This window comes from Trichosurus vulpecula, chromosome 6 (genome assembly GCF_011100635.1).
Source record: "Trichosurus vulpecula isolate mTriVul1 chromosome 6, mTriVul1.pri, whole genome shotgun sequence".
NCBI lineage: Eukaryota > Metazoa > Chordata > Mammalia > Diprotodontia > Phalangeridae > Trichosurus > Trichosurus vulpecula.
In genome coordinates this window covers 211,554,571-211,578,311 of record NC_050578.1, presented here as the reverse complement: position 1 = coordinate 211,578,311, position 23,741 = coordinate 211,554,571, and the positions used below count along the sequence as shown (strand labels likewise).

The following is a 23,741-nucleotide window of genomic DNA, read 5'->3' as shown; positions in this document are numbered from 1 at the left end:
AGATCAAAATGGGTACATGATTTACACATAAAGAGAGATATGTATCTGTCAGATTTATGAATAAAGGAGGAATTTAGGACCAAAGAAGATACAAAGAGCATTACAAAATATAAAATAGATCATTTTGATTATATAAAAGGAAAATGTTTTGGCACAAACAAAACCAATGCAACCAAAAAATAAGGAAAGAAAACTAGGGAAAAAAATTTTTGTAACAAGTATCTCTGATAAAGACCTCACTTCTTAAATATATAGAGAACTGAGTCAAATTTATAAAAACGCAAGTCATTCCCCAATGGATACAAGGTCAAAGGATACAAACAGGCAATTTTTGATGAAGAAATCAAAGCTCTCTATAGTCATATGAAAAAATGCTCTAAATCACTACTGATTAGAGAAATGTAAATTAAAACAAGTCTGAGGTACCACTTCACACCTATCAGATTGGCTAACGTAACAAAAAAAAGGAAAATGTTAGATGGAGGGAATGTGGGAAAAGTGGGATACTAATGCGCTGTCCGTGGAGTTGTAAATTGATCCAACCATTCTGGAGAACAATTTGAAACTATGCCCAAAGGGCTATCAAACTGTGCATGCCTTTTGATCCAGTAATACTATTGCTAGGTCTCTATCCCAAAGACATCCAAAAAAAGGGAAAAGGACCTATTTGTACAAAAATATTTAGAGCAGCTCTTTTTGTGGTAGCTGAGAATTGAAATCAAAGGGATGTCCATCAACTGGGGAATGGCTAAGCAAGCTGTGGTAAAAGATTGCAATGGAATATTATTGTGCTATAAGAAATGACAAGCAGAATGGTTTCAGAAAAACTTGGAAAGACTTAAATGAACGGATGCACATTGAAATAAACAGAACCAAGAGAATGTTTTACACAGTAACAGAAATACTGTTCCATGAAGAATTGTAAATACCTTAGGTATTCTCAGAAATACAAAGATCCAAGACAATTTCAAAAGACTAATGATGACGCATACTATCCACCTCCACACAAAGAACTGATACTGACTGAATACAGACTGAAGCTTGCTATTTTTCACTTAAAATTTCAGTCTTCTTGTACAAATGACTAGTATGGTAAATGTTTTACATAACTGCACAAGTATAACCTATATCTGATTGCTTACCATACCTCAAGGAGGAGGGAGGGGAAAGAGGTAGAGAGGGATAGAATTTGGAACTCAAAACTTTAAATAAAAATGTTTTTAAAATTGGAAAAAAAATAAGTAGATAACATAGATGTTTGAAAAAGGAGAGCATGCTAATAAGTAGATTGGCAATTATGGAAGTGACTGCGCAAGAAAAGAATTTTGAAAGGGAAAGATAAGTAGAAAATGAATCTTAGGGGAAGAGGGAGTATGGCTTATGCAAATGTACAGAAACCAGAGGTGGGGAATGGGGAGTAGTAAAATTCTTTGGGAAAGCACAGCCAATAAGGGGAGTAATGTGAAATGAGTCTAGAAAGACAGGTTGTAGACAAATTGTGGAGGACTTTAGATGTCAGGCTAAAATAATTTTCATTTTATCCTAGAGGCAGTAAAATAAACATAACATAAAATAAAAATGTCCTCCTCATCATAACTATTTCCCTTTGTGGTAAAAACAATTAGAGGAGTTTAACATATTTTTGAGAATATTTTGGCGAACACTAAACACATCTTGCCATATTAAGGCTGGGCTCCAACCTATCTGGAGGTCTTGGTCTCAGCTCTAAAATGAGGAGTTTGGATTATGTAACAATGCCTTGTACATAGTAAGTGCCTAATGCACTTTAGGCCTTCAGAGTTGATCGGGTCACCTTGCAGAAGTTTCTGGGAACAGAGCCTTTGGGATTTGGATTGAACCTCTGTATAATGTGTGTGGACCTACTCATTAACATCCCTTTGAGATTAACTGGGACATGTCTTAGGACAGTATATTTGATGATTTCTTCTTACATCATTGAGCATGAGTGATTAGGTCTTAGTATCTCAAAGATTATTTGATTGGCTCAGGCTATTCTGAAACCACCTCTCAACCTCAATCCTCTGAAGAAGTCTCAGTCTTAAACAAAGGTTTACTTGTTTTCCTTCTCATAACCTCATTAAATTAATTTCTTCCTAGATTAACCTTACACAGATCTTCAAGGTCTACTTTAGCATAAAGACTCGCTGCGATACTTATTCAAAGGTACTGGAGAAAAAGGAATTCTTTTGGGGTCAATGTTACAAAATCTATAGCACTAATTTACTAGGGAACATTTTCTTTAAAGTGTTCTTAATGAAGTTTAAGTTAATTTAAAAAATTAATGCTAGACCAGGAGTTTATAACCTGGCATTCATGAACTTAAAAAAAAATATTTCTTGATAACTATTTCAGTAACTGATTTCCTTTGTAATTCTATGCATTTTATTTTATGCATTTAAAAACACAGTTCTGAGAAGGAGATCCTAGGCTTCGCCAGACTGCCAAAGAGGTCCAGGACACAAAAAAAGTGAAGACCCCCTGTACTAGACAACATAAGATTAAGTCAATAAACATTAAGTGCCTACTATATGGGAAGATACTGGTGACACAAAAGTAAAAATGGCAATGGCTGCTTCCCCATGAGTTTACAATCTCATAAATAAGTTACAAACCAACCAACGGTTCCCAAATTTTCTCCTCTGTCATCTTAGATTTCACAGATAATCAATACAGTACCTACTGAGCATTGTGAGCTGTTCAGTCTCTCCACATCATTGTCATCTTTTGGCATCTCACAAAACGTTTTAAGAGAGGGAAAACAAGCAAGGATCAGGGACTACCTAAAGCATAATGATTATCTTCTACCTTTGTCCAAGCTTATACCAGTACAGCCATGAAGAGTCCAACATGGGCAATGAACCCAAATCTTCCTAACAACTTCCAAGTCCACCCCTATGGTGCCACATCGTCATAGTATAAACATTGAACTAAAAACACAAAGACCTCCCTCCACCAACAATCCTACGGTAGGAACAAGAATTTGATTCCACCCACAGTCTAGTCGACTTGAAGCTAATTCTCTTCTAAGCATTTCTAAAATCTCCCAGGGAGCCCTACCTTTGGCCTGAGACCATGAAGAATCTTACTGCAGCCCAGTCAGATGCAGCAGCTGTCTCTGGGCATGCCAAGTTCAGAACTATTTCAAGTTCCTCTTCTCCTACTTCTTATTAAACACTACAATTCAACACTATTTGCCTCAAGAAACTCTAGTGCACACAGGTGTATTTAATAAAGGTCGGCTGAATTGAATAATCCTAATAGATCTAACTTCTCTGGTAAAAACCTGGCATTCTCAATACTAAAAATGTTTTCTATATTAGGATAGCCAACAATGGTTATTTTCTTTTTCCACTGCTTTTTTAAAGAGCAACACTCCCAAACCTAAGGCGGGTCTGCTTCCAGTTTTTTCTACCACACAACAATCAGTAGTCCTCACTTCTCTCTGTTTAAGTCATTAAAACCTCCAACTTTTGAACAGACAGACAGGCGGGAACAATGCAGTTAGGCTTCAATCCGTGAAAGAACTTGACAAACATTTCTCAATGTGACACATGGGTAAGTTTCAATAGAAAACAATTGACACAAAGTTTTAAAGTCACATCAGGTTCTCAGTAGCTAGCAACCCCTCCTAAACTGTGGCCAGCTGTATGGAGGAAAAGCAGACAGAAGGGGGTGCGACTGTAGTTTGGGAAAGTAAACCAGGGAATTAGGAGGTCCAGGAGTGCCCAGGAGGTGGAGAAGCAGGCACAGGGTGAATAGGGAGGGCCTGAATAGGAGCTCAAATTAAAAGATACTGAGAGCGGGTCACTGTCATTTGCAGAGGGAGGGCGTCTAAGAAGGGTCACATAGAAGGGCCGTTGTTGTCTACCTTCATTCAGCGTGTGTGACGGCTGTCTGGTGGAAAAGGGACAAGGGCGGGGTGCACGCTGCCCCTGCAAACGGGCTGTGCACAAGTCTAAGCCGCGGATTAGGAATGCGGGTGAGAAGAAGCTGGCTCGCGCAGAAATCAGAAAAGGTAACAAACAAACAATGGGTGCGGGCTCAAAGGTGCGCTACAAAGAAGCTAGCGAAGAAATACAAGTGGTGGGAGGGGGTAGGAGCGGAGGGCGGTGATCGGGGTTCGCAGAAAGAGGCTGGGGTAGGAAAGACAGGAGAAAAGGGTCTGCGGATCCTAGGTTCCCCGAGGATAAGGCCAATCCCCCAGCCCAGTCCTCCAGGCTCCCACGTCGAGATCACTATGTTTTTATTTGTACGTAGGTTTCCTCCTCCGTGTCCGCGTCATCTCTCCATCCCTCCCCCTCCCCCGCTAAGGACAGGGACGGCTCCCATTCTTTTTGTCTGGGGCACAAAGTAGGCACTTAATAGGCACGGAACCCAACGCTACTCCGCGATGATGGCAGAAGGGAGGGATTCATCTCAGAAAGCATTTTATAAGCGCACAAGTGCTGGCACATAACTCCCTTACTCGGCGCTTAATAAATGCTGGTTGACTCATTCACTGGTCCAGCAAGAAGAGCCGGAGTCGGAGCGCATTTATTAAGCTCTTACTATGTGCCAGGCATTGCGCTAAAGCGCCGGTGGTACCAAGAAAGGCACAAACAGTTCCCAGCCCTCCAGAAGCTCGTGGTCTAAGGAATCCAACGACCCTAATTCGAATTCTCCGGCCACGGGCACTAGCTCCATGACCTGGGGCGGCTCACTTCTTTCACTTTGGGCCTCAGTTTCCCCATCTGTAAAATGATGGAGACTTGGCAAACTCGGGATCCTGAGCGCAAGGGTTGGGCATTCAGAGAGTGCAGGGGAGAGGTGCTGCCGGGGGGAGGGGGAGCCCAGCCAAGAGCTGGGGGGGAGGGGCAGAGGGGGAGGAGGACCTCCCGCCGAGCGTGGGGGAAGGTAAGAAGCCGGGGGGGGGGGGGGGGGGGGGGGGGGGGCCGCCGCCACCGCCCTCCCACCCCCGCCGTGGCCCGGGGAGCCCAGCCCTGCTCTGCCCATCAGGCCCCGGCTCCAGGCCCCCCGCCCCGGCCGCTGCCCTGACCTCATCCACCGCGCGTCGAGGGAGGTGCAGGGTTCCCAGCAGCAGCTTCAGCTTCACGGCGGACGAGAGGTTGTGGAAGCAGAGGCGGATGTTGTCGATGACCGTGGCCGTGAGCAGCGACGCGATGCTCGGTGGCGCCCACAGTTCGTCCGTCGCCCCCAACTTGTTGTGCAGCCACAGGCCGGTGTCGCTCTCCCGCATGGACGCCATCTTGGGGGAGAAAAGAGGGGGGAAGCGCTCAGCCGGCATCTTATGGAGACACCTACACGCCCGGAGCGAGGACCCCGCAACATGGCGGCGCCCGCCCGAAGGCAGGCGGGCGGACCGAGGGCGAGGCCGGAATGACGTCACGTCTTACGGCCGCACCTGCGTCCTATTGGGTCGGGGCTCTAGAGGACCGCGGCCTCCGATGGGAGGGAAGGGCGTCGGGAGGGGCACCCGTTTAGTAACCGGACATGGCAGTGCCCGCCTTCTCCATTGGACGGAGCTTCGTCCGTAACGAAAGATGGCGGCTCCCGTGTTCCCATTGGGTGTTCCTGGGAAGACGCCAGTTTGCCTGCGCTGTCCGTAGGGAAATTTGTCCCGAGGGAATTGGTGCGGGGCTGGGGGAGGGAGCTAGGCGGCCTCGAGGCCTCGAGAGAGGAGCGGCCGAGGGAGGCCCTGCGCAGGCGCCGGCCCGGCAGGCGCTGGGCTTCCTGCAGTTGGTCTAGTAACGGTTCTGGAGGCAGTGCAGCCCCTGGGGGTTAACGGATCTCGGCTAGGGGAACGGACCCCACGCCGACCCACGCATGCACCCAGGCAGATGTGGCTCCCAGTGTAGACGGGCACACTAGTTTACATACGCACGTGTAGAGTGGAACCAGAGGAAACCTCTACCGTGTAGATCACACCGCTGAGACTCAGCCGCTTACGGGCCCAAAGGGTGACCTAGAAAGGAGCACGGAGGGTCACACAACCCCGAGGGTGGGGTAGGGGGAGGAATTTGAACGCTGTTCTTGGTGAGTTTGCGTTGAGGTCTCTATTCAACGTTGTCTCATACACAAACGCAAATCGTGCATGTGTGTGCACACACTAAAGTAATTTTAAAAAATAGCTAGCATTTATAAAGCTCTTTAAGGTTTGCAAAAAAGCGCTTTACAAATATTATCTGATTTGATCCCCATGACAACCCTGGAGAGGTAAGTGCTGTGGTTATTCCCATTTTACTGATGGGAAAACTGAGGCCAAGGCTAAGTGATTTGCCCAGGTTCACAAGTAAGTGCCTGAGCTGGGATGCAAACTCAGCTCTTTCTCTAGGACCAGTACACTCCACTGGATGGCCTAGCTGCTTATGTTTATATGTGTGTGTGTGTGTATGTGTATATATACACATATATACACACATCCATGTGCTACATAAGTGCATATACAATGTGTACAGGCACAAACATGATATAAACAGTGAAATATACATATAAATATGAGATGTACACTCACATGGCACATGATATAGTGAAATATACGCAAAGGAGATGTATGTACTCATGCATGGCATGTGATAATACTGAAATGCACACTTAAATATGGGAGGTAAACACACACGCACAGGATATAAACAGTGAAATAAACACATAAAAGAAATGTACACACACGGCACATGATATAAAGTACACTTAAATATGAGAGGTATACACTCACGTGGTACAGGATATAAAGGGTGAAATATACACATAAATATAAGAGATGTACACATACATGGCAACATGACATAAACAGTGAAATGTACACATAAATATGAGAATTGTACACAGGCGTCAAACGATACCAACAGTGAAATGTACACCTAAATATGAGAGGTATACACTCACATATGGCACAGGATATAAACAGTGAAATGTGCCCATGAGTATAGGATGTACACTCAAAGCCATTACACTGGCAAACAATACACAGAGAACTATGCCTATGTTTGTGCACATGCATGCACCACACATATTCATAGTAAAGGGTAGGAACAACATCCCACAGAAAAAAACATCTACAACTTCAGAAACCCCACCCCCCACTGGCTGTTGGAAAGGGTACCAACCCAGCCCCCCTTTCTCCCTCCTCTTTTACTCCCCCTAATTCTCTTTCCCTCCTTCCCATCATTCTTGGCTTCCCCTCCTCATTTTTCTTTATTAGTTCACCCTCATTTCCACTTCCCCTTATCTCAAGTCCCTTTAGACTTATCTCCTCTCATCTAAATCTCCTCACATTCCCCCAGGCAGGGGTGAGGAACCTGTGGCCTCGAGGCCACATATGGTCCTCTGGGTCCTCAAGTGTGGCTCTTTGCACCCAAACTTCAAAACAAATCCCCTTCATAAAAAGATTTGTTCTGTAAATCTTGGACTCATTCAAAAGGCTGCACCCGAGGACCTAGAGGGCCACATTACTCTCCTTCCCTCCCTCCCCTCCTTCGGTTTGCCTCTCTTCCCCACTCCTTTTCAGCATCCCTTCATACACACCACTTTTTTCCTTGGGCTTCACCTGACTTCCTGAGCCTCCTTTCTGTGTTTTCTCTTTTTTGTTCTGCTGTTTACTTGTTAGTCTGCTTCCAAATCCCTTATGCTTCTCCTCTATGTCCTCTCTACTACCTCCCCATCTACCCAACCCCACCCTTAAAAAAAAAAAGGCAAAAAATTACTGCTAGAGCCAGTCATGAATGTGATGAAATCTGGGTGCAAGGGTGTGCTTCACACAAACAGAGGGAGGCTTCCCAGGAGGCTACCTTCTCTTCCTAGAGGCAGCTCTTAGTGGAAATGGCCTCTTGCCCTTCTCCATTCTTTCAGATATCTCCCAGAAAAGAGGCTGATTTTACTTTGATCTCCATTGGCTGGGAGGTCTACTAGAGGCTTGCCATTAGACCTGTCACACATTTTTCTCTTCTCTTGAAACCAGCATCGTAGGATTTAAAGGTGGAAGGGACTTTGGAGATATCTGGACCAAACTTCTCCTTCCTTACTTGGAATAGAAAACATCGCCAGAGAGAGGAAATCATTTGCCCAGACACATATAGGTAACAAGTCATAGAGCCAGGATTTAATACCAGGTCCTCTGGTTCCCAACCCAGTGCTTTTATCACTCTGCCACCCTGCTTCTCCATTTTAATTCTGTGGATTTAACATTTGAAGTCTTTGTGCAAAGCAAAAGTGCCATGTGGCAGAAAGAATCCTGAATCTGGAGTCAGAAGTGACTAGGGTTGGAGACCCAGTTCTGATCCTGATTAGGTAGCTTTGAGCAAGTCACTTCACCATTATGAGCCTTAAAATCTCGTAAAATGAGGGTGATACTACTGGCGTTATCTATAATAGTTCCTATGAAGCAAGGTCCAGACCAGGAATAGATGGGATAGGTTTTTTTTTTTTGTCTGGGAGAGCTGGGTGGGGCAGCTATGTTGGTGGCATTCCAGTTGGAGGGAACACCCTAAGGAAAGACAGGGTGAAGAGACAGCTGGGAGAGGCCCTGATTTGCCCTGGGTCACACAAGGAGTAAGCAGCAAAGTCAAGGATCAAGTCCAGGTCGCCTGATATTTTCTACATCACTTTCTTAAGTCTCACCCAGTGGTGTCAAAGCTGGGTCCCCAAATCTTACATAAGGACCACTGAGAACTGACTTAGAAAACCACAAATTAATATTATATATGTTATATTTGTATTTATTTTGTAAACTATTTCCCAATTAAATTTTAATTTAGTTTCACCACTGTGCATTTGACACCTCTGGTACAGACAATCAAAGAAACAATAAATCCAGCTGTGCCAGCAGTGGTATGAATATATGATGAAGTAATTGACACAAAAAGATAAAGACATGGGGCTAGGCGAGTCGTATAGTCAAGCTATAGACTGATTTTAATGGAGTTACTGACAGTATTTTATACAGGTTAATTGTTGAGTCATCCAGACTTCAAAGAAGAGTACAATAAAGCAAGGCTAACCAAATTGAAACATTTATGTTCCCTCCAATATAGATAATCAGACTGAAACATTTCTGTCATCTCCCATGTGGGTAATCAGCTACAAAGGTGGGTTTTCTTTGCCAAGTCTTCTTATCCTAAAACTGGCCTTGCCATGCATAGGCCCATTCTCAATTGACCCTGCCTTGCAGAGGTCTAAGAGGCCTAAAAAGGATATAGCTGGCTTCCCACATCCAGCCCTGATATGAAGGTTTTGGTTTTGGTTTTTTGTTTTTGCAGGTTTCGGAGATGTAAATGCTCCAACTCAAAATTTAACAATGTGCTCTCATTAGCCAGTTCAAGCTGGTTCTAACACACTCTTGGATATAACTCATATAAACAAAAGCTCTTTGAGGTCCTCAATATTTTTTTTTAATGCAATCAGGGTTAAGTGACTTGCCCAGGGTCACACAGCTAGTAATTGTTAAGTATCAGAGGCCAGATTTGAGGTCAAGTCCTCCTGACTCCAAGGCTGGTGCTCTATCCGATGCACCACCCAACTGTCCCTGTCCTCAATAATTTTTAAAAGTAAATGGGTACTGAGACCTGAAAGTTTGAGAACTGCTGGCCTGGAACACAGAAACCCAAGTCCTTGCTCCCTCAGCCAAGGAGCCTCAGCACACCTGGAGGAGATACTTGGCCTTCAACCAAGTGTCCTCACACACTCCGTAATATCAGGGCTCAGAATTCTATCTGGTTCTCTGGGGGAAGATTAACTCTAAAAATTCTCTCTCCATTTAGTCTTCCTAGAAGGTGCTTCCTGTATCAGTGGATTTCTGATGGTACTAATGCCTCAATCCTGATGCTGTGGTCTTCACCCACCCAGAGGTGCAAGGATCAGCTTCTCCTGAGCCTTTGCTCCCATTCCAAATCCTCCCATTCTCTTCCTTGGCCCACTCACGCAGCCAATGATCCCTTGGATTCTCCATAGTCATTAAACTCCTCTGGTCCCTGGAACTTTCCAATCGACCTTCCTTTCACATACTCACTTTAACAGAAACCTGGTTCTGCCTGGAGGACAAAAGCTTCTTTGTATAGAACCAGGATACCCCACCTCTCATAGAGTGGGTGCCAAGAAAAACCTACAGTCAGGTTCAAGATACTTTATGGGTCCTCATCCACTCAAAACCAGAGCTTCTAAGCCTCCACTGATTATGTTTACTTATAGTAATCAGACCTCAAAGGGGACAATTATGTAAAACTCAAAGGCAGTTAATGAAATAGCACCATAAGAAAATAAGACATTTCCCCTATACTCTTGGGCAGAGGTGGAGAGCCACATGTGACCCTAGATCTAGGTCCTCGAGTGCAGCCCTTTGACTGAATCCAAACTTCACTGTTCTGTGAACTTCACAATTGTGAGAGCCATATGTATCCTCAAGGCCGAAGGTTCCCCACCCCTGCTCTGGGGTAAACACACCCTATTTTTTTATATTACTCCATAGTCCTTGTTAGACATTGCTGTTACCTCTCTGCTTCCAGCTTCTAACCTTAGCTGAAGTCTTTTGCTAGATAGGGTTGCTATGGCATGGGAAAAGTGAGCTTTGCCATGCTCTTTTAGCCCAAACTCTGAAGTTGTTTTTATAGCTCTTTTAGAAAAGCAGCAGCCTTTGCCTCAAATACTGGACCAATCGAAATCTCTCTTTAGGACAAAAAAAAAATCCACCTTTGTAGCTCTTGAGAAAATTTAGAATAATCAGTTTCTTTCTAGAATTTTGCCCAGAAGGTTTTCCATCTACAGCATTCTTTGCCCCATGTGTCAAGCTTGTTAGGACACAGCAAAATTAAGTAAAGACCTGGATTTAGAATACGAGGATCCTTCCAGTTAGGTTGAGTCTTTTTCTCGAACTGTACTTCCTGGTCCAGGGGCTTGGACCTCTCTCAGAGAACTCATTCTAGTTTATGGTGAGCATTCTCAAGTTCTCCTGATTTTAATTTTTTAAGGCTAACCTACACCTAGTCACCTTCCATGTAGGAGCTTCTCAGCCAATAACTGGCCAAGGGCTCCAAAGCTCTAGGTTTCCCTAGTTTCGTTTTAAAGGATTGGGGGCGGCAAAGCTAAATTCGAGGGAAAGGTCATTGCCTCTCCTGTTAGCCTAGCTATATCCCATTCATAGCAGTTAATCCTGAAAAGGTTTTTGAGCTCACTCTTAGGCTTTTTTTTTTCACCACCTTTCCCAGAGGACTCTCCTTCTACTCTCTTTGGATTCCTGGGTCTAGTGAAATTGGCATGTTCCTTGCTCCCCATTGCCCATTCCAAATCATTTCTCTCCTACCATCCCTTAATGGCCTCTCCTCTTTCAAGGCCCAATTTGTACGCTTCACCACCTCCTCCCTATCCTTGTTGCTGCCATTGAAAGATCTCCAGGTCATTCACCTAACTTTTTAAATGACAGACACGTCTACTTCACCATTTGCCTCCCCCCCCCCCCACCTCTAGCATTTGCCATCATCTTCAGGGACATCAGCTTTCATGTTGACCACTCCTATAGCTACCTAAGCCCATGAATCTTCTCTTCTATCCCTCTTCAGCCACACACAGTTATAGCCACACTAGACCTTACTGTCATCTGGAATCAACCGAGGAACCCCTCTTTCCCCTCCCCCCCTACCCCCACCAGGAGATATGATGGGCTAAGCCAGCTTCACAAAAGCATTCTAATAATACGAATATCATAAAAACTTTTTTCATACTTGCCTAGTTCTTTGGCTAGTGAATTCCTACCTTCTGCTCCTAAAAATCTTTTATTCAGAAACAATTTACCCAAGTTAACAAAAACAAAATAAAACAAGATGCTCTTACCTACCTACCTATCATTGAATTCTCATCCCTACTTAGCATAGCTCAGCTCTTCTCTAGTTTCCCTCTCCACTCTCCTTCCATTACAGCTTTTAGAATTCTCAGTTTGTTGCTAACAAATTTCCTTTTATCACAGACTCCTCCTAACACTGCTTCCATCTTGAGAAATAGTTTGGTATAGAGAGGGGATAAAATTCTGGACTGGGAGTTTAGAGGACCTGGGTTCAATTCCAACCTCAGATATTTCATCCCAGGCAAGTCACGTGACCGCTCGGTGTATGTAAAGTGGCAATTATGATATTTGGACTACTGACCTCACAGGGTTGTTGTGAGAAATGGTCTCGGTGTTTGATGCCGCCCCCTGTAGACCTCCGCACCATGCTGCTTCCTTCTTCAGTGATTTAAGTGTTTGGTTCACTGTCCTCTGCTCCTCTCCAACCCCTAATGTAACTGACTTTAGATAATCTAGAAGCTCCCACTATATCTAAGATGGGGGCCTTATTTTCTAAACTACCCTGTCATAGAACCCAGTTATCAGTGACATTTCCAGAGTGAATAGAATTATGTCACAATCACCTACCTACTCACTTGTGAGCTCTTGGATAGCCCAGATCACACCTTATCTAAATTTATACCTCCCCCATAGCTAAGCATACTACTCTTCGCACAGTAGAGAATTTAAAACTTCGTTGAGATTGAAGAGGGTGAGGAAGAAGCTATTTCTTACCTTTCCATGATTATAATTTCAGGAAGTTCCCCTAGGTCTTAGGGAGCAGCCATGAAAGGCAGGGAGCCAGCAGTGTTCCTGAGGGGCCTCCCTGGAGTGAACATTCCTGGAGACTCTAGGGATTTGGATAATTTGAGACCTTAGTGCAGCTGTTCTATTAAGTCACTGCTAATGGGAAGACTGGTTACCCTGGTTGAGACAGGAAAGGGCCGGTGTGCGATGGATCTCATCCTGACAGCCCCAGAAATAGGTACGGGCTACGTAAGTGTTAAGAACTTGTGCCGTGACATCAAATTTCAAGGGGTGCCCAGGCATCTCCAAATACCTCAAGTAGGTTATGATCCCAAGGAAGAATCAAGCTTGCCAAATATAGTTTTTCTTCTTAATATTTTCTCTTCTTTCTTCTTTCCTTCCCAAGTATTAACAGGGTTTTACTGAGCCAGTCTCTAACCTGAGAATGACAAAACAGCAGGCCGGAGACAAATCGCCAGTCATCAGGTAGCTGTTTAGTTAATTAGTTTCATTATGAAGAACAGATTTGCAAATCAGGAATTCTCCTGATCAGAATTCCACCTCACTGAAATGAAGACAGAGATTACAAACATAAATCACAAATGGGAAGGGAGAGGGAAAGGTGGATTACAAACAGTGTTTTCCCGGGCTTGGGAAGTTTCCCATGACAAACCCACAAATAAAAGACAATACAACGATTCTGGAGTCCTGTGTGAGCAATATTGCTTGAGTTCTTGGGGGTTGTTACTTGGTGGGTCACCAGACCAGAGTTCTGCTACAGAAACAGGTTCTACAATCTTTAATTTGCTTCACTTCAGGTATGCAGACAGAAGTATGCCAGGGATTGTGAGCTTTGTCAAAGTTTGATTATCAGTTCAAGCTGATGAGAGGCAATTCTGAAAAAATCTAATCTATTAGTATATTCATTATACGTGTCATATCGATTTTTATAAAAATCATCATTTCCTTCACACAGGAGTTACAGGGTGTGAAGCTCTGCAGGGTGAGAATTAAAAGCTTTTCAGGGGCCCAGAACCTTTGGTCCTCAAGGCTACATGTGGCCCTCTACATCCTCAAGTGCATCCCTTTGACTACATCCAAACTTCACAGAATCCTTAGACCTCAATGGTCTAAGATGCCTGCTAACATCTAAGAAGAGGTGCTAACCTTCATGGAGAGAGGGTAGGACTTGTCCCTATCTCCTAAGTCTCCTGACTTAAGAAAGATGGACTTAGAGGGTCATCAGAACTCGTTAGTTGATGGTTAAGCTAAATGGGAATTGAGTACAAAGAACCATATCTGGGGACACCGTGATGGAAGGGGTGTTATAGAATGTCCTCTGGGTTTGGAGTCAAGAGACTAGAGTCCCAGTTTCAGCTCTGTTAATTAGTGACTGCGTGATCCTACCCTGGGCCTCATCTTGCTCATCTGTAAAATCGGGATAATTATACCTCATAGAGCTATTGTGAGAAAAAAATTGCTTTATAAACTATAAAGTTTTATAGCCATAAGCCACACTATTATTAGCTCACACAGAAAAAGGAAGTAAAAGGGTAGCTTACCTTCCCAAATTTAGAGAAATAACAAGATGTCAAAGTTTGAAGGGACCTTAACCCCATTCCCTCATTTTACAGATTAGGCACTTAAGGCCCAGAGACATGCCCAAGGTAATACAGCAAAGCCAGGCCTAGAATCCAGGTCTTTTGACTCTGAGCCCAAACTCCTCTTTTTGTCATTACACTACATGCTGGCTTCCATCTGTTTCTTTTACCAATGACCTGCATCCACACGCCAGCCCTGAGGAGCATGGGGGTGGCTTGCTGGACACGCATAATTTCATTGCAGCTCTGCCAGGAACAGATGCTATGTTTGCTTTCCTCTTTTCTAATCACCTCCTATCTTCCCCCAGGTAGTAGCTAGCTGACAGAGCTGATTTCCTGACTGGCACAAGCGATGGGGAACAGCTGCTTTTCTGGCAACAGGTACCTCTTCTCTTGGTGGCTTCCGCTGTGGAGTTCATCATGCATGAAAGACGTGGCTGGCCTAATACGTAAACAGTTCGAGTAGGTAAGTGGCTGGCTTTGGGAGGTGGAGAGGGCAGGACGAGGGTGTTGACGAGGGGTGTGTGTGTATGTGAGAGAGAGAGAGAGAGGGAGAGAGAGTGAGAAAAAGAGAGAGAGAGAGAGAGGGGAAGAGAGAGGATGTCAGAGTTGGAAGATTTAGAGCTGAAAAGTACCCTAAAGATGATCTAAATGACCCTAGATCAGAGGTATGCTGTTAAATGTTTAACAACCAGCTCTCCAAAAAGTACTTATGCCATACTTTAAAATTTAATTTGCATTATTAACATTTTCTCCATCACTTTCTTAAGTCCAAAAAATAACTAAAATAATAAATCAAGTCCCAATTTGTAGCATTTCCTGATTTCTGAGGTGTAAATGTTCATGCTAAAAATTTAACAAATCAGCTGTCAGGAGCCAGATTAAGCTGGTTCATGATGACAAGATAAAAAGTCTATGCAAGTAGACATCTCCCTGGAGGGAGGCCTCAAATATTGGATCCAAGGAATATGTTCTTTGCTTTTTCTAATCAGCATTATTTTATAAATGACTCAGACAAAGGTAGAGGGGACCTACTCATCACACTGTAAATGTTATTTATCTGGAAGGCTCAGCTGACAGGTTGAATAATAGCATTTGAATACAACAATGTCTGAACAGGCTGGAATAATCTGATTAGATGGAATTTAATGGGGATAAGTGTGAATTCCTATACTTCAAGTGAAAAAAGAATCAAAGGCACAAACACTAAGTGGGGAGAGACATGGGCAGAGGAGAGTCTCGGTTAGAGAGAGACCGGGGACTTTTAGCGGACTCAATATGTCAACAACTTAAGCTGGGGAAGAGAAGACTAAGGGAGTAGAGAATAGCTATCATTCAACACATGAAGGGCTATAATGTGGAAGAGGGATTAGATGTGTTTTCCTTGAGCACAAAGAATAGGACTGAGACTAAATGTGGGGACATAGCAGGGAGGAAGATTTCTGTTTTGCTTAAGGAAGAATGGACAAGGCTAACTCAAATAACTATACTTTGCAAACCCAGAGCTGGGGCATGTGATCTGACAAAGGACATTTCATGGGTATGGTCTTATAAACAAAAACATACTTTCTTTTCTTGAAATCAGGACTATCTGGGAAGAATAAGAAGTGTGTTTGCTATAGAGGGGCCTCAGGAAGCAGTGATTTCCAATTCACCGGCAATCTTCCTTCAATGAGGACAAGTGGACCACTTGTACAGGAAGGTACAGAAGAGATTCCTGCTCAAAAATGAAGGAAGAAGAGTGATGTAATGGAATGAATATTGAATTTGAAGCCAGAAGGCCTAGGTTCAAACCCTGCTGATGTCTATGACCTTGAATAAGTCACTAACTTCTCTGAGCTTCAGACAAATGAAAGAGTTGTAAAATAAAAAATAAAAGAGTTGAATAAATGAATCTCTAAGGTTCTTTCTGACTCTTGATCCCATAATCCTCTGATGCAAGTAGACATCTCCCTGGAGGGAGGCCTCAAATGTTGGATCCAAGGAATATGTTCTTTGCTTTTTCTAATCAGCATTATTTTATAAATGATTTGGACAAAGGTAGAGGGGACCTACTCATCACACTGTAAATGTTATTTATCTGGAAGGCTCAGCTGACTTCAAATCTAACATTCTGAGATTTTATGATTTGGTTATATTTATCTTTTTCTAAGATCAATATCATGTTAGTATGAATCTTATTATGGCAACACATCATGATTAAGGCTCATCCAATTACAGAACTTTACACAAAATTTTGTCTCTCATTCAATTTGTGTAAGTGGGATGACCCTGTGAATACTCTTTTGGGTTAATGCCCAGCTGCTCTTAATAGATACTGTTTGAGAAAGAGGAGGAAAAGGAAGAGAATAGATAATGTGATAAATGATTCAACAGTAACTGGCAACCGCAAAGTGCTCTATATAACTCAGAGTCCATAGATCAGCGGGAAATCTACAATTATGGCGACCCACGCCAAGCATTAGCCTGGGCTACTCCTGAGAGGACACTGTAACTAGTGGCTAGGGGTCAGCAGAGAGCCGGGAGCAGGTGATCAACTGTCAGATCAGAGGATGCCTAAACCAGGAAAAAAGAATCAGGTGTGGTCCCTATGATCAAACCTTGCTTCGGTTGCCATTCCCCCACCCTCCCAGACGCCCAGGCCTCTAGGCACCATGTTGAAGAAGGAGCACTGGACTATTCAGAGGACTTGCTTTTGAACTCCAGTTCTGCTACTTATCTGTCCTTGTGGTCTTGGGAAGGTCACTTAACTTTTCTGAGACTCAAGTTTCCTTATCCGTAAAAGGAGGATGAGATTTACATTATCTATCACATAGGGTCGTGAGAGGAGCATTCTGGTTGAACTAAAAATGCCATGTAAATGCAAACTACTCACTAGGTCTCTACTTTTTCCTCTCTAGAACAAGGGGGTTGGGTTATGATCCCTATGGTTCCATAGGCTCTAAATCTTTGTGATTTGAATGAAGCCTGTACCCAAGGGAAGTGTAACTGATTTAGGGAACAGCGAGTGGAGCAGTCTGGCTAGGAAAAAAGGCTGAAGAAGTGGACTAAAGTATCATTGTAGGGGGCCTAGAATGCCAGAGTAAAGATTTTGGACATAACAGAAGGCAATGAAGGTGAAAAATGAAATGGTACAGTGAGGATACTTTTAGTAACTCTCAGCTCACATGCAACAAGATAGAGGATTAGACCCTTTCTCTGATACTCATAACCTTCCAAACTTCTCCAAAATAGTAACTATGCACAAAAGATAAAGCAATTTTAGCTTTCTCAGACACCAAGTACCCTCTCAAGGTAAACACCCAATGAACTAGAGATTCAACTTTATACCCATTAGGCTGGCAAGGATGACAAAAGAAGGAAAATAATATTTAAGGGACTACAGGAAGACAAATACACTATTGGTGGAGCTGTGAAGTGGTTTAATTTTTGGAAAGCAATTTGGTATCATCCCCCAAAAGTCACTAAACTGTGAGTACCCTCTGACACAGTGATACCGCTGCTAGGTTAATACCTCAAAGAGACAAAGGGAAAAAGGATAAGGACCTTTATGTACAAAAATATTTATAGCAGCAAATTTTGTTGTAGCAAGGAACTGGAAACAAAGCGAGTGTTCATTAATTAGTTAATAGCTGAACAAATTCTGGCATGTTAATGTAATGGAATATTATTTCTCCATAAAATATGAAGACAGGGACACATGCAGGAATACCTGGGAGGACTTGTGTGAACTGATGGAGAGTGAACAGAATCAGAAGAACAACTCAGACAGCAACCACAACACTGTGAAGAAAAATAATTGTAAAAATTGTAAAAATAATAATTGTAAAAAAAACAGCTATGATAACAATTTACATCTCTCTAATCATGAGTGACTTAGAGCATTTTTCATAGGACTCTAGGTAGTTTTGATTTCTCTGTTTGAAACCTGCCTGTTCATATCCTTTGACCACTTATCGATTGGGGAATGGTTTGTGTCCTTATAAATTTGATTCAGTTCTCTATATATTTGGGAAATGAGGCCTTTATCAGAGAAACTTGCTCTAAAATTTTTTTCATAGTTATGATTACTACCATTCTGATCAATAAGAAAACTAGCTAATATTTATATGACACTTAATATTTCACAAAACGCATTACAAATATTATTTCATTTGATCCTTACAATAACCCTGGCAGGGAGGTGCTCTTATTATCCCCATTTAACAGTTAAGGAAAGTGAGGCACACAGAAGTTAAGTGACTTGACCAAGGTCACATAGCCAGTAAGTTTCTAAGGCTAGATTTGAACTCAGGTCTTCCTGATTCCAGGCCCAGCACTCTACCCACTGTACTTCTTAGCTGCCTGGGTTAACAAAATGACCAGTCATGACTCCAGAAGATTGCCAGTGAATCACATTCTTCACTTCTTGGCACAGAGGTGAAGGACTAAAGTTCAAAATGAGACTTAGATTTTCAGGCCTACCTAGCCAACATGTGGATCAGTTTTGTATGACCATGCTTATTTATTATAATGGATGGCTTTTCTTTTCTTTCTTTCTTTCCTTCTTTCTTTCTTTTCGAGGAGAGGGAATAGCGAAATAGTGTTAGTGCCTCTAAAAAAGGGAAAAAAAGAATGTCAATGAATTGTTAAAAAAAAAATGAAAAGGAAATTCAGAAGGACAGTGTTGGAACTATGATATCAAATTTGTTTTTAAAATTTTTCTAAATATTTTTCCAAATACACGTAAAAACAACGTTTTACATTTTAAAAAAATCTTGAGTTCCAAATTCTCTCCTTCTTTTCCTCCCCTCCCCCCTCATTGAGAAGACAAGCAATTTGGTATAGGTTATATAAGTGCAATCTGTGCTCCCTGGAGGTGTGTAACACTTTTCATTATAAGTCCTTCAGAACCTTGTACTGCTGAGAATAATTAAGTGATTAACAGCTGATCATCTTTACCCTATTGCTGTTACTATGTATAACGTTCTAGTTCTGCTCACTTCACTTTGCATCAGTTCACATATGTCTTTCCAGGTTTTTCGGAAGTCCCCCCGCTCATCATTTCTCATAACACAATAGTATTCCATTACATTCATATACCACAACCTGCTCAGCCATTCCCCAATTGATGGGCATCCCCTTGATTTCCAATTCTTTGCCACCACAAAAAGAGTTTCCATAAATCCTTTTGTACATACAGGTCCTTTTCCTTTTTAAAAATCCCTCTGGGATACAGACCTAGTAATAGCATTGCTGGGTCAAAGGGTAGGGACAGTTTTATAACCCTTTTGGGCATAGTTCCAAATCAGATCAGTTGGATCAGTTCACAACTTCAGTAACAATGCTTCGGTGTTCCAGTTTTCCCATATTCCCACCAACATTTGTCATTTGCCTTTTCTGCCACCTTAGTCAATCTGATAGGTGTGAGATGGTACCTCAGAATTGTTTTAATTTGCCAGGCCATCACCAATTGTCCTGACCTTTGTCTTGCCACTGGACTCTGATGACTCTGGAAGACAGAACGAGGCTGATGACTTTGCACACCTCTGCCTTACTCAAATCCAACTCACCCACAAATCAAGACACTGTGCTCATGATGTCATTGGTCCTCTCTGAGAATAAAGGACAAACAACTACAACAACAATTTGCATTTCTCTAATCATCATTGATTCAGAACATTTTTCATAGGACTCTAGATAGCTTTGATTTCTCTGTTTGAAATCTGCCTGTTCATTTCCTTTGACCACTTATCAATTGAGGAATAGTTTGTATTCTTATAAATTTGACTCAGTTCTCAATATATTTGAGAAATGAGGCCTTTGTCTTTATCAAAGAAACTTGCTATAAAATTTTTTCACAGTTATGATTGCTAAATGTATATTTCTCTCAATTCTATTCCCCACCTCCTGTTTATCTTTTTCTCCTCTTTCTCCCTGTTTCTCCTTAAAAGTGTTTTGCTTTTGACCACCACCTCCCCCAATCTGCCCTCCCTTTTATCAACACCCCCTTCTCTTCTCCCCTGCCCCTCCCACTTCCCTATACTTACATAGGTTCCCCAAGTGGGTGATATAGCCCCCTGTGGGCACTGGAACGATTGGGAGGGGGCTGTAGTAGCCTTGGGTGATAATTTTTTTAAAAAACCATTAAAAGGTAAAAGAAAGTAGATGGGGGGACCGCTGAGTAATTTTTAAAAAAGGGGCCAGTAGGCCAAATAAGTCTGGGAACCTCTGTGGATAAGACAGGTTTCTATAACCAACTGAATGTATATATTATTCCCTCTTTGTGGCAATTCCTAGGAGATTAAGGTTCAAGCATTGTCCTTGCCCATCTTCCCCTCCATGTAAAAGCTCTTTTGAGCCACTTTTATGTGAGACAATTTGCCCCATTCTACCTCTCCCTTCCCCCTTCTCTCAGTGTGTCCCTCTCTCAATCCTTAATTATATTTTTTAGATATCATCCCATCATATTCAACTCACACCCATGCCCTCTGTCAATGTCTTCTAATTACTCTTTCTCCCAGTATTTCTAATTCTCTCCCAAGATTATTTCAAGCTTTAGTTTGCTAATGGCAGCCTTGCCTTCCCTACCCCAACCCCTAATCCTGAATTCTGAGGTTAGAAAGTGGTAGAAAGAATCAAATTGCTTTAACTCAGCTAGAAGTAAAGGATGGGGACCTTTGGTTGAGAAGGATGAATGAAGAGGGAAGTCCCAGACTTATAGGATTAGAGATTTAGAATGGGAAGGCACCTTACAAATGATTTCCTTCAATTCTGTCATTTTACAGACAAGGAAGCTGTCTTGCTCCGAGGCAAACAGGAAGACCTGTGAATAGCAGATCCAAGATCTGAATCGGGATCCTCTGATGTCTAATAAAAGTAATCTTTCTACTTAACCATTTCTTTACTACTATGTTTTGCATGAAGGATGGGCCTGTGAGACTCAAAAGAGCAGAAATCTTTTCAACGACTCAGGGGCCCCCAGGCTCTGGGTCTGTCTGGAAGAGTTCTAGATTCTGCAAACAGTCCAGAGTCATCACAGTCTGATGCTGGGTCTGCACAGCTACTAAAGAACTGAGCGTAATAAGCTATAGAGTTCACCCAACAATTTCCATGTAACAACAGTGACAGCTAGCATTTGTACAGTTTTTAAGGTTTGTGAACAATGTTATCTCATTTTATCTGTGACAGACTCTATCCCTGAAAATCCCAGTTAGGCTCAGAAATGAACCGGAGGACAGGCACAGGCTGGATTGCCTTCAGGAAATTGCAAAATTCCTTTAATATCCCCAAGTTTCTACTTGATGAGAAGACCCATCTTTTTGAGTTTCTTTGTATTGGATCTGTGATCTGACTGGTAGAGAGAAGTATTGGTGAGGAAACCCTGTAGAGGGCCAGCTCTGAGAAAGTCCATTCTGGGATAAGATACAGGCCAGGTTTTCCCTGAAGCCTGTTCTTGCCCTTGGGTTGATAACTCAGTGCATGGGCTCTCCCCCCACCCCCCACCATCACACACGTGCTAAACACCACCTGTGGGCTATTAACACAATATTGTTTATGGCAAAAGGGGAGCAAAGCAAGAGGAAGTGATGCAATGCAAATGTTTTCACACTTGAACTTGTTGATCTGCTTGCCTAAAAAAGTATATAAGCCCTGTCCCTCTTGTTTAATAAACGGAGCTGTCCTTTACTCATCTGCCCATGTAATCTTTTCACTCTCTGAAGCATCTTTTTCACTCTCTGGTGGCCTGGACCCATGGCCGCTGGCGGCAAGTGGTGGCAAAACTCTTCCCTTACCTTTGCCAGCGCTGATCAGCACTTACTTGGCAATTTATAGTCTTGGAGAGCTGTCTGAAGCACCAAGAGGTCAAGTGAATTGTCCATAATAACATTCAGGGGTGGGATCCTGGGGCCTCAAAGCGCTCTCTAGATCCTCAAATGCAGCCCTTTGACTAAATCCAAACTTTACAGGATAAATTTCCCTTAATAAAAGGATTTCTCCCGTCAAATTTTAACTCAGCCAAAAGGCCGTACCCAAGGACCTAGAAGGCCACATGCAGCCTCAAGGCCACAGGTTCCCCACCCCTGAAGATGATGTCAGAGACAAAGTTTGAATCCAGTTCATCATCACTTGAAGACCAGCTATCTACTCATTATGTCATACCGCTTGTCTGACTCATCTCCTGAAGCCCAATATTCTAGTGGTGTTGTGATAGGGATGAGAGGCATTGAATACAATAGTCTCCCAAGAACTAAGCATGATTATTGCACAGGGAAATGGACAGGGACACAGTGGGTATGAGAGGTGGTTATGAGGAATTCTGAAGAACTGGAGTAAAAGATGCCACCAGGGAAATGTAAGATTGGAAGAGAAGATGGGTTGGTGACGGGGTGAGACCAAGGCATGACAGGTGGACAGGACAGTTACTTTACTGGTACTCTCTTGACGCCAGGAGAAATAGAGGATGAAACTCAGAACTGTGACTAGGCAATCATGGTAAACCTATGGGAAGGCACAGACAAAAGTCTCCTGGGAAGGGGTGGGCATGGATGGGTTGAGATCTGAGTCATGGAGGGAATCTCCGAATCAATGAAATCACAAGATTCATTAGAATATTTGAGAACTTTACTGCAAAATCATTCTTAAATCTGGCCTTAAGAGAAGGGTCTGGGCCCTGCAGATGATTTGAGAATCACTGGGCCAGAGAACCCACCAGATTTGCCCTCTGCAAAGGAACAGCAGCTGTGGGGTGGGAGAAAATGTCAGATTGGGAATCAGGGCACCTGGGTTGGAATCCGGGCTAGCTATGTGATTTTAGGTGAGTGCTTTTCTTCTCTGGGTCTTGGTTTCCTCTACTCTAAAATAAGGAGGTTGGACTAGAAGACAAAGTCTCTTGGGGCTAGAAATCGTCAATTTTTTAATCTCCTGGAACCCTGGTAATCCGAGGGCTCCCTCTGCTGGACTTCAGGCTGAAAATGGTTTTTGTTTTCACGGACATGTTCCATGAGAGCCAGGATATTATTTTATCTAAATTTTGGGTCCCCCTTTGCTTCCGACTAGTGCAAACACTCAGTACAGTGTTGTGCACACAGTTGGCATTTAATAAATATTGATCTCTTGACTTAGTGCAGCATTAATTCAAGTCGAATTCCCTAGCAGCTTTTGAATCTATTGCCTTTCATCATGCTTGGAGTTTCATTGGACTAATCTTACATATATTATGTAAATATACCTTTTATGTAGCATTTTATAATTCAGAATGTTAATTTTGATTTAGATATTAGATTGTAAGTAAGTGAGATCGGAATTCAAGGTGGAATTTTGGTAGACAATTGAACGATGCAGCCTGGGCTGCCTACCCCGCTCTCTTTCTATGGTGGGGAAGAGGAGTGATGGACAGGTAGATGGAATTAGATACGTAAATAGACTGCCAATTCACAGGTGCAACTTTTGTCCCGAAAGAACTGTGCCAAGCCTGCTCCATTTATCCTACTCCTGATCGATGCATTCAAAGCCTCCTTTCATCCTAGTTTTATGCATTTCTAAGATTCTGATAGCCCTCCTTTGTCTACCTAAATGTAAAAACACTC

At 42.8% G+C, this 23,741-nt stretch overlaps 1 protein-coding gene and 1 long non-coding RNA gene across 2 annotated transcripts in view; one reads left to right on the top strand and one right to left on the bottom strand.

Annotated features, from left to right (window-relative positions):
- Positions 1-5,447, bottom strand: part of NELFA (negative elongation factor complex member A) — a 37,530-nt gene extending 32,083 nt beyond the window's left edge. Inside the window, exon 1 of the mRNA XM_036764102.1 lies at positions 5,057-5,447. Coding sequence (XP_036619997.1) covers positions 5,057-5,305 — 249 coding nt within the window. The 5' untranslated portion in view covers positions 5,306-5,447. The remainder of the gene's footprint in view (positions 1-5,056) is intronic.
- On the top strand, positions 3,969-15,976 carry LOC118853867. Its single transcript, XR_005010691.1, has 3 exons — positions 3,969-4,036; positions 14,481-14,638; positions 15,758-15,976. It is a non-coding gene; the product is annotated as an uncharacterized LOC118853867 (long non-coding RNA).
- The last annotated feature ends 7,765 nt before the right edge of the window (positions 15,977-23,741 follow it).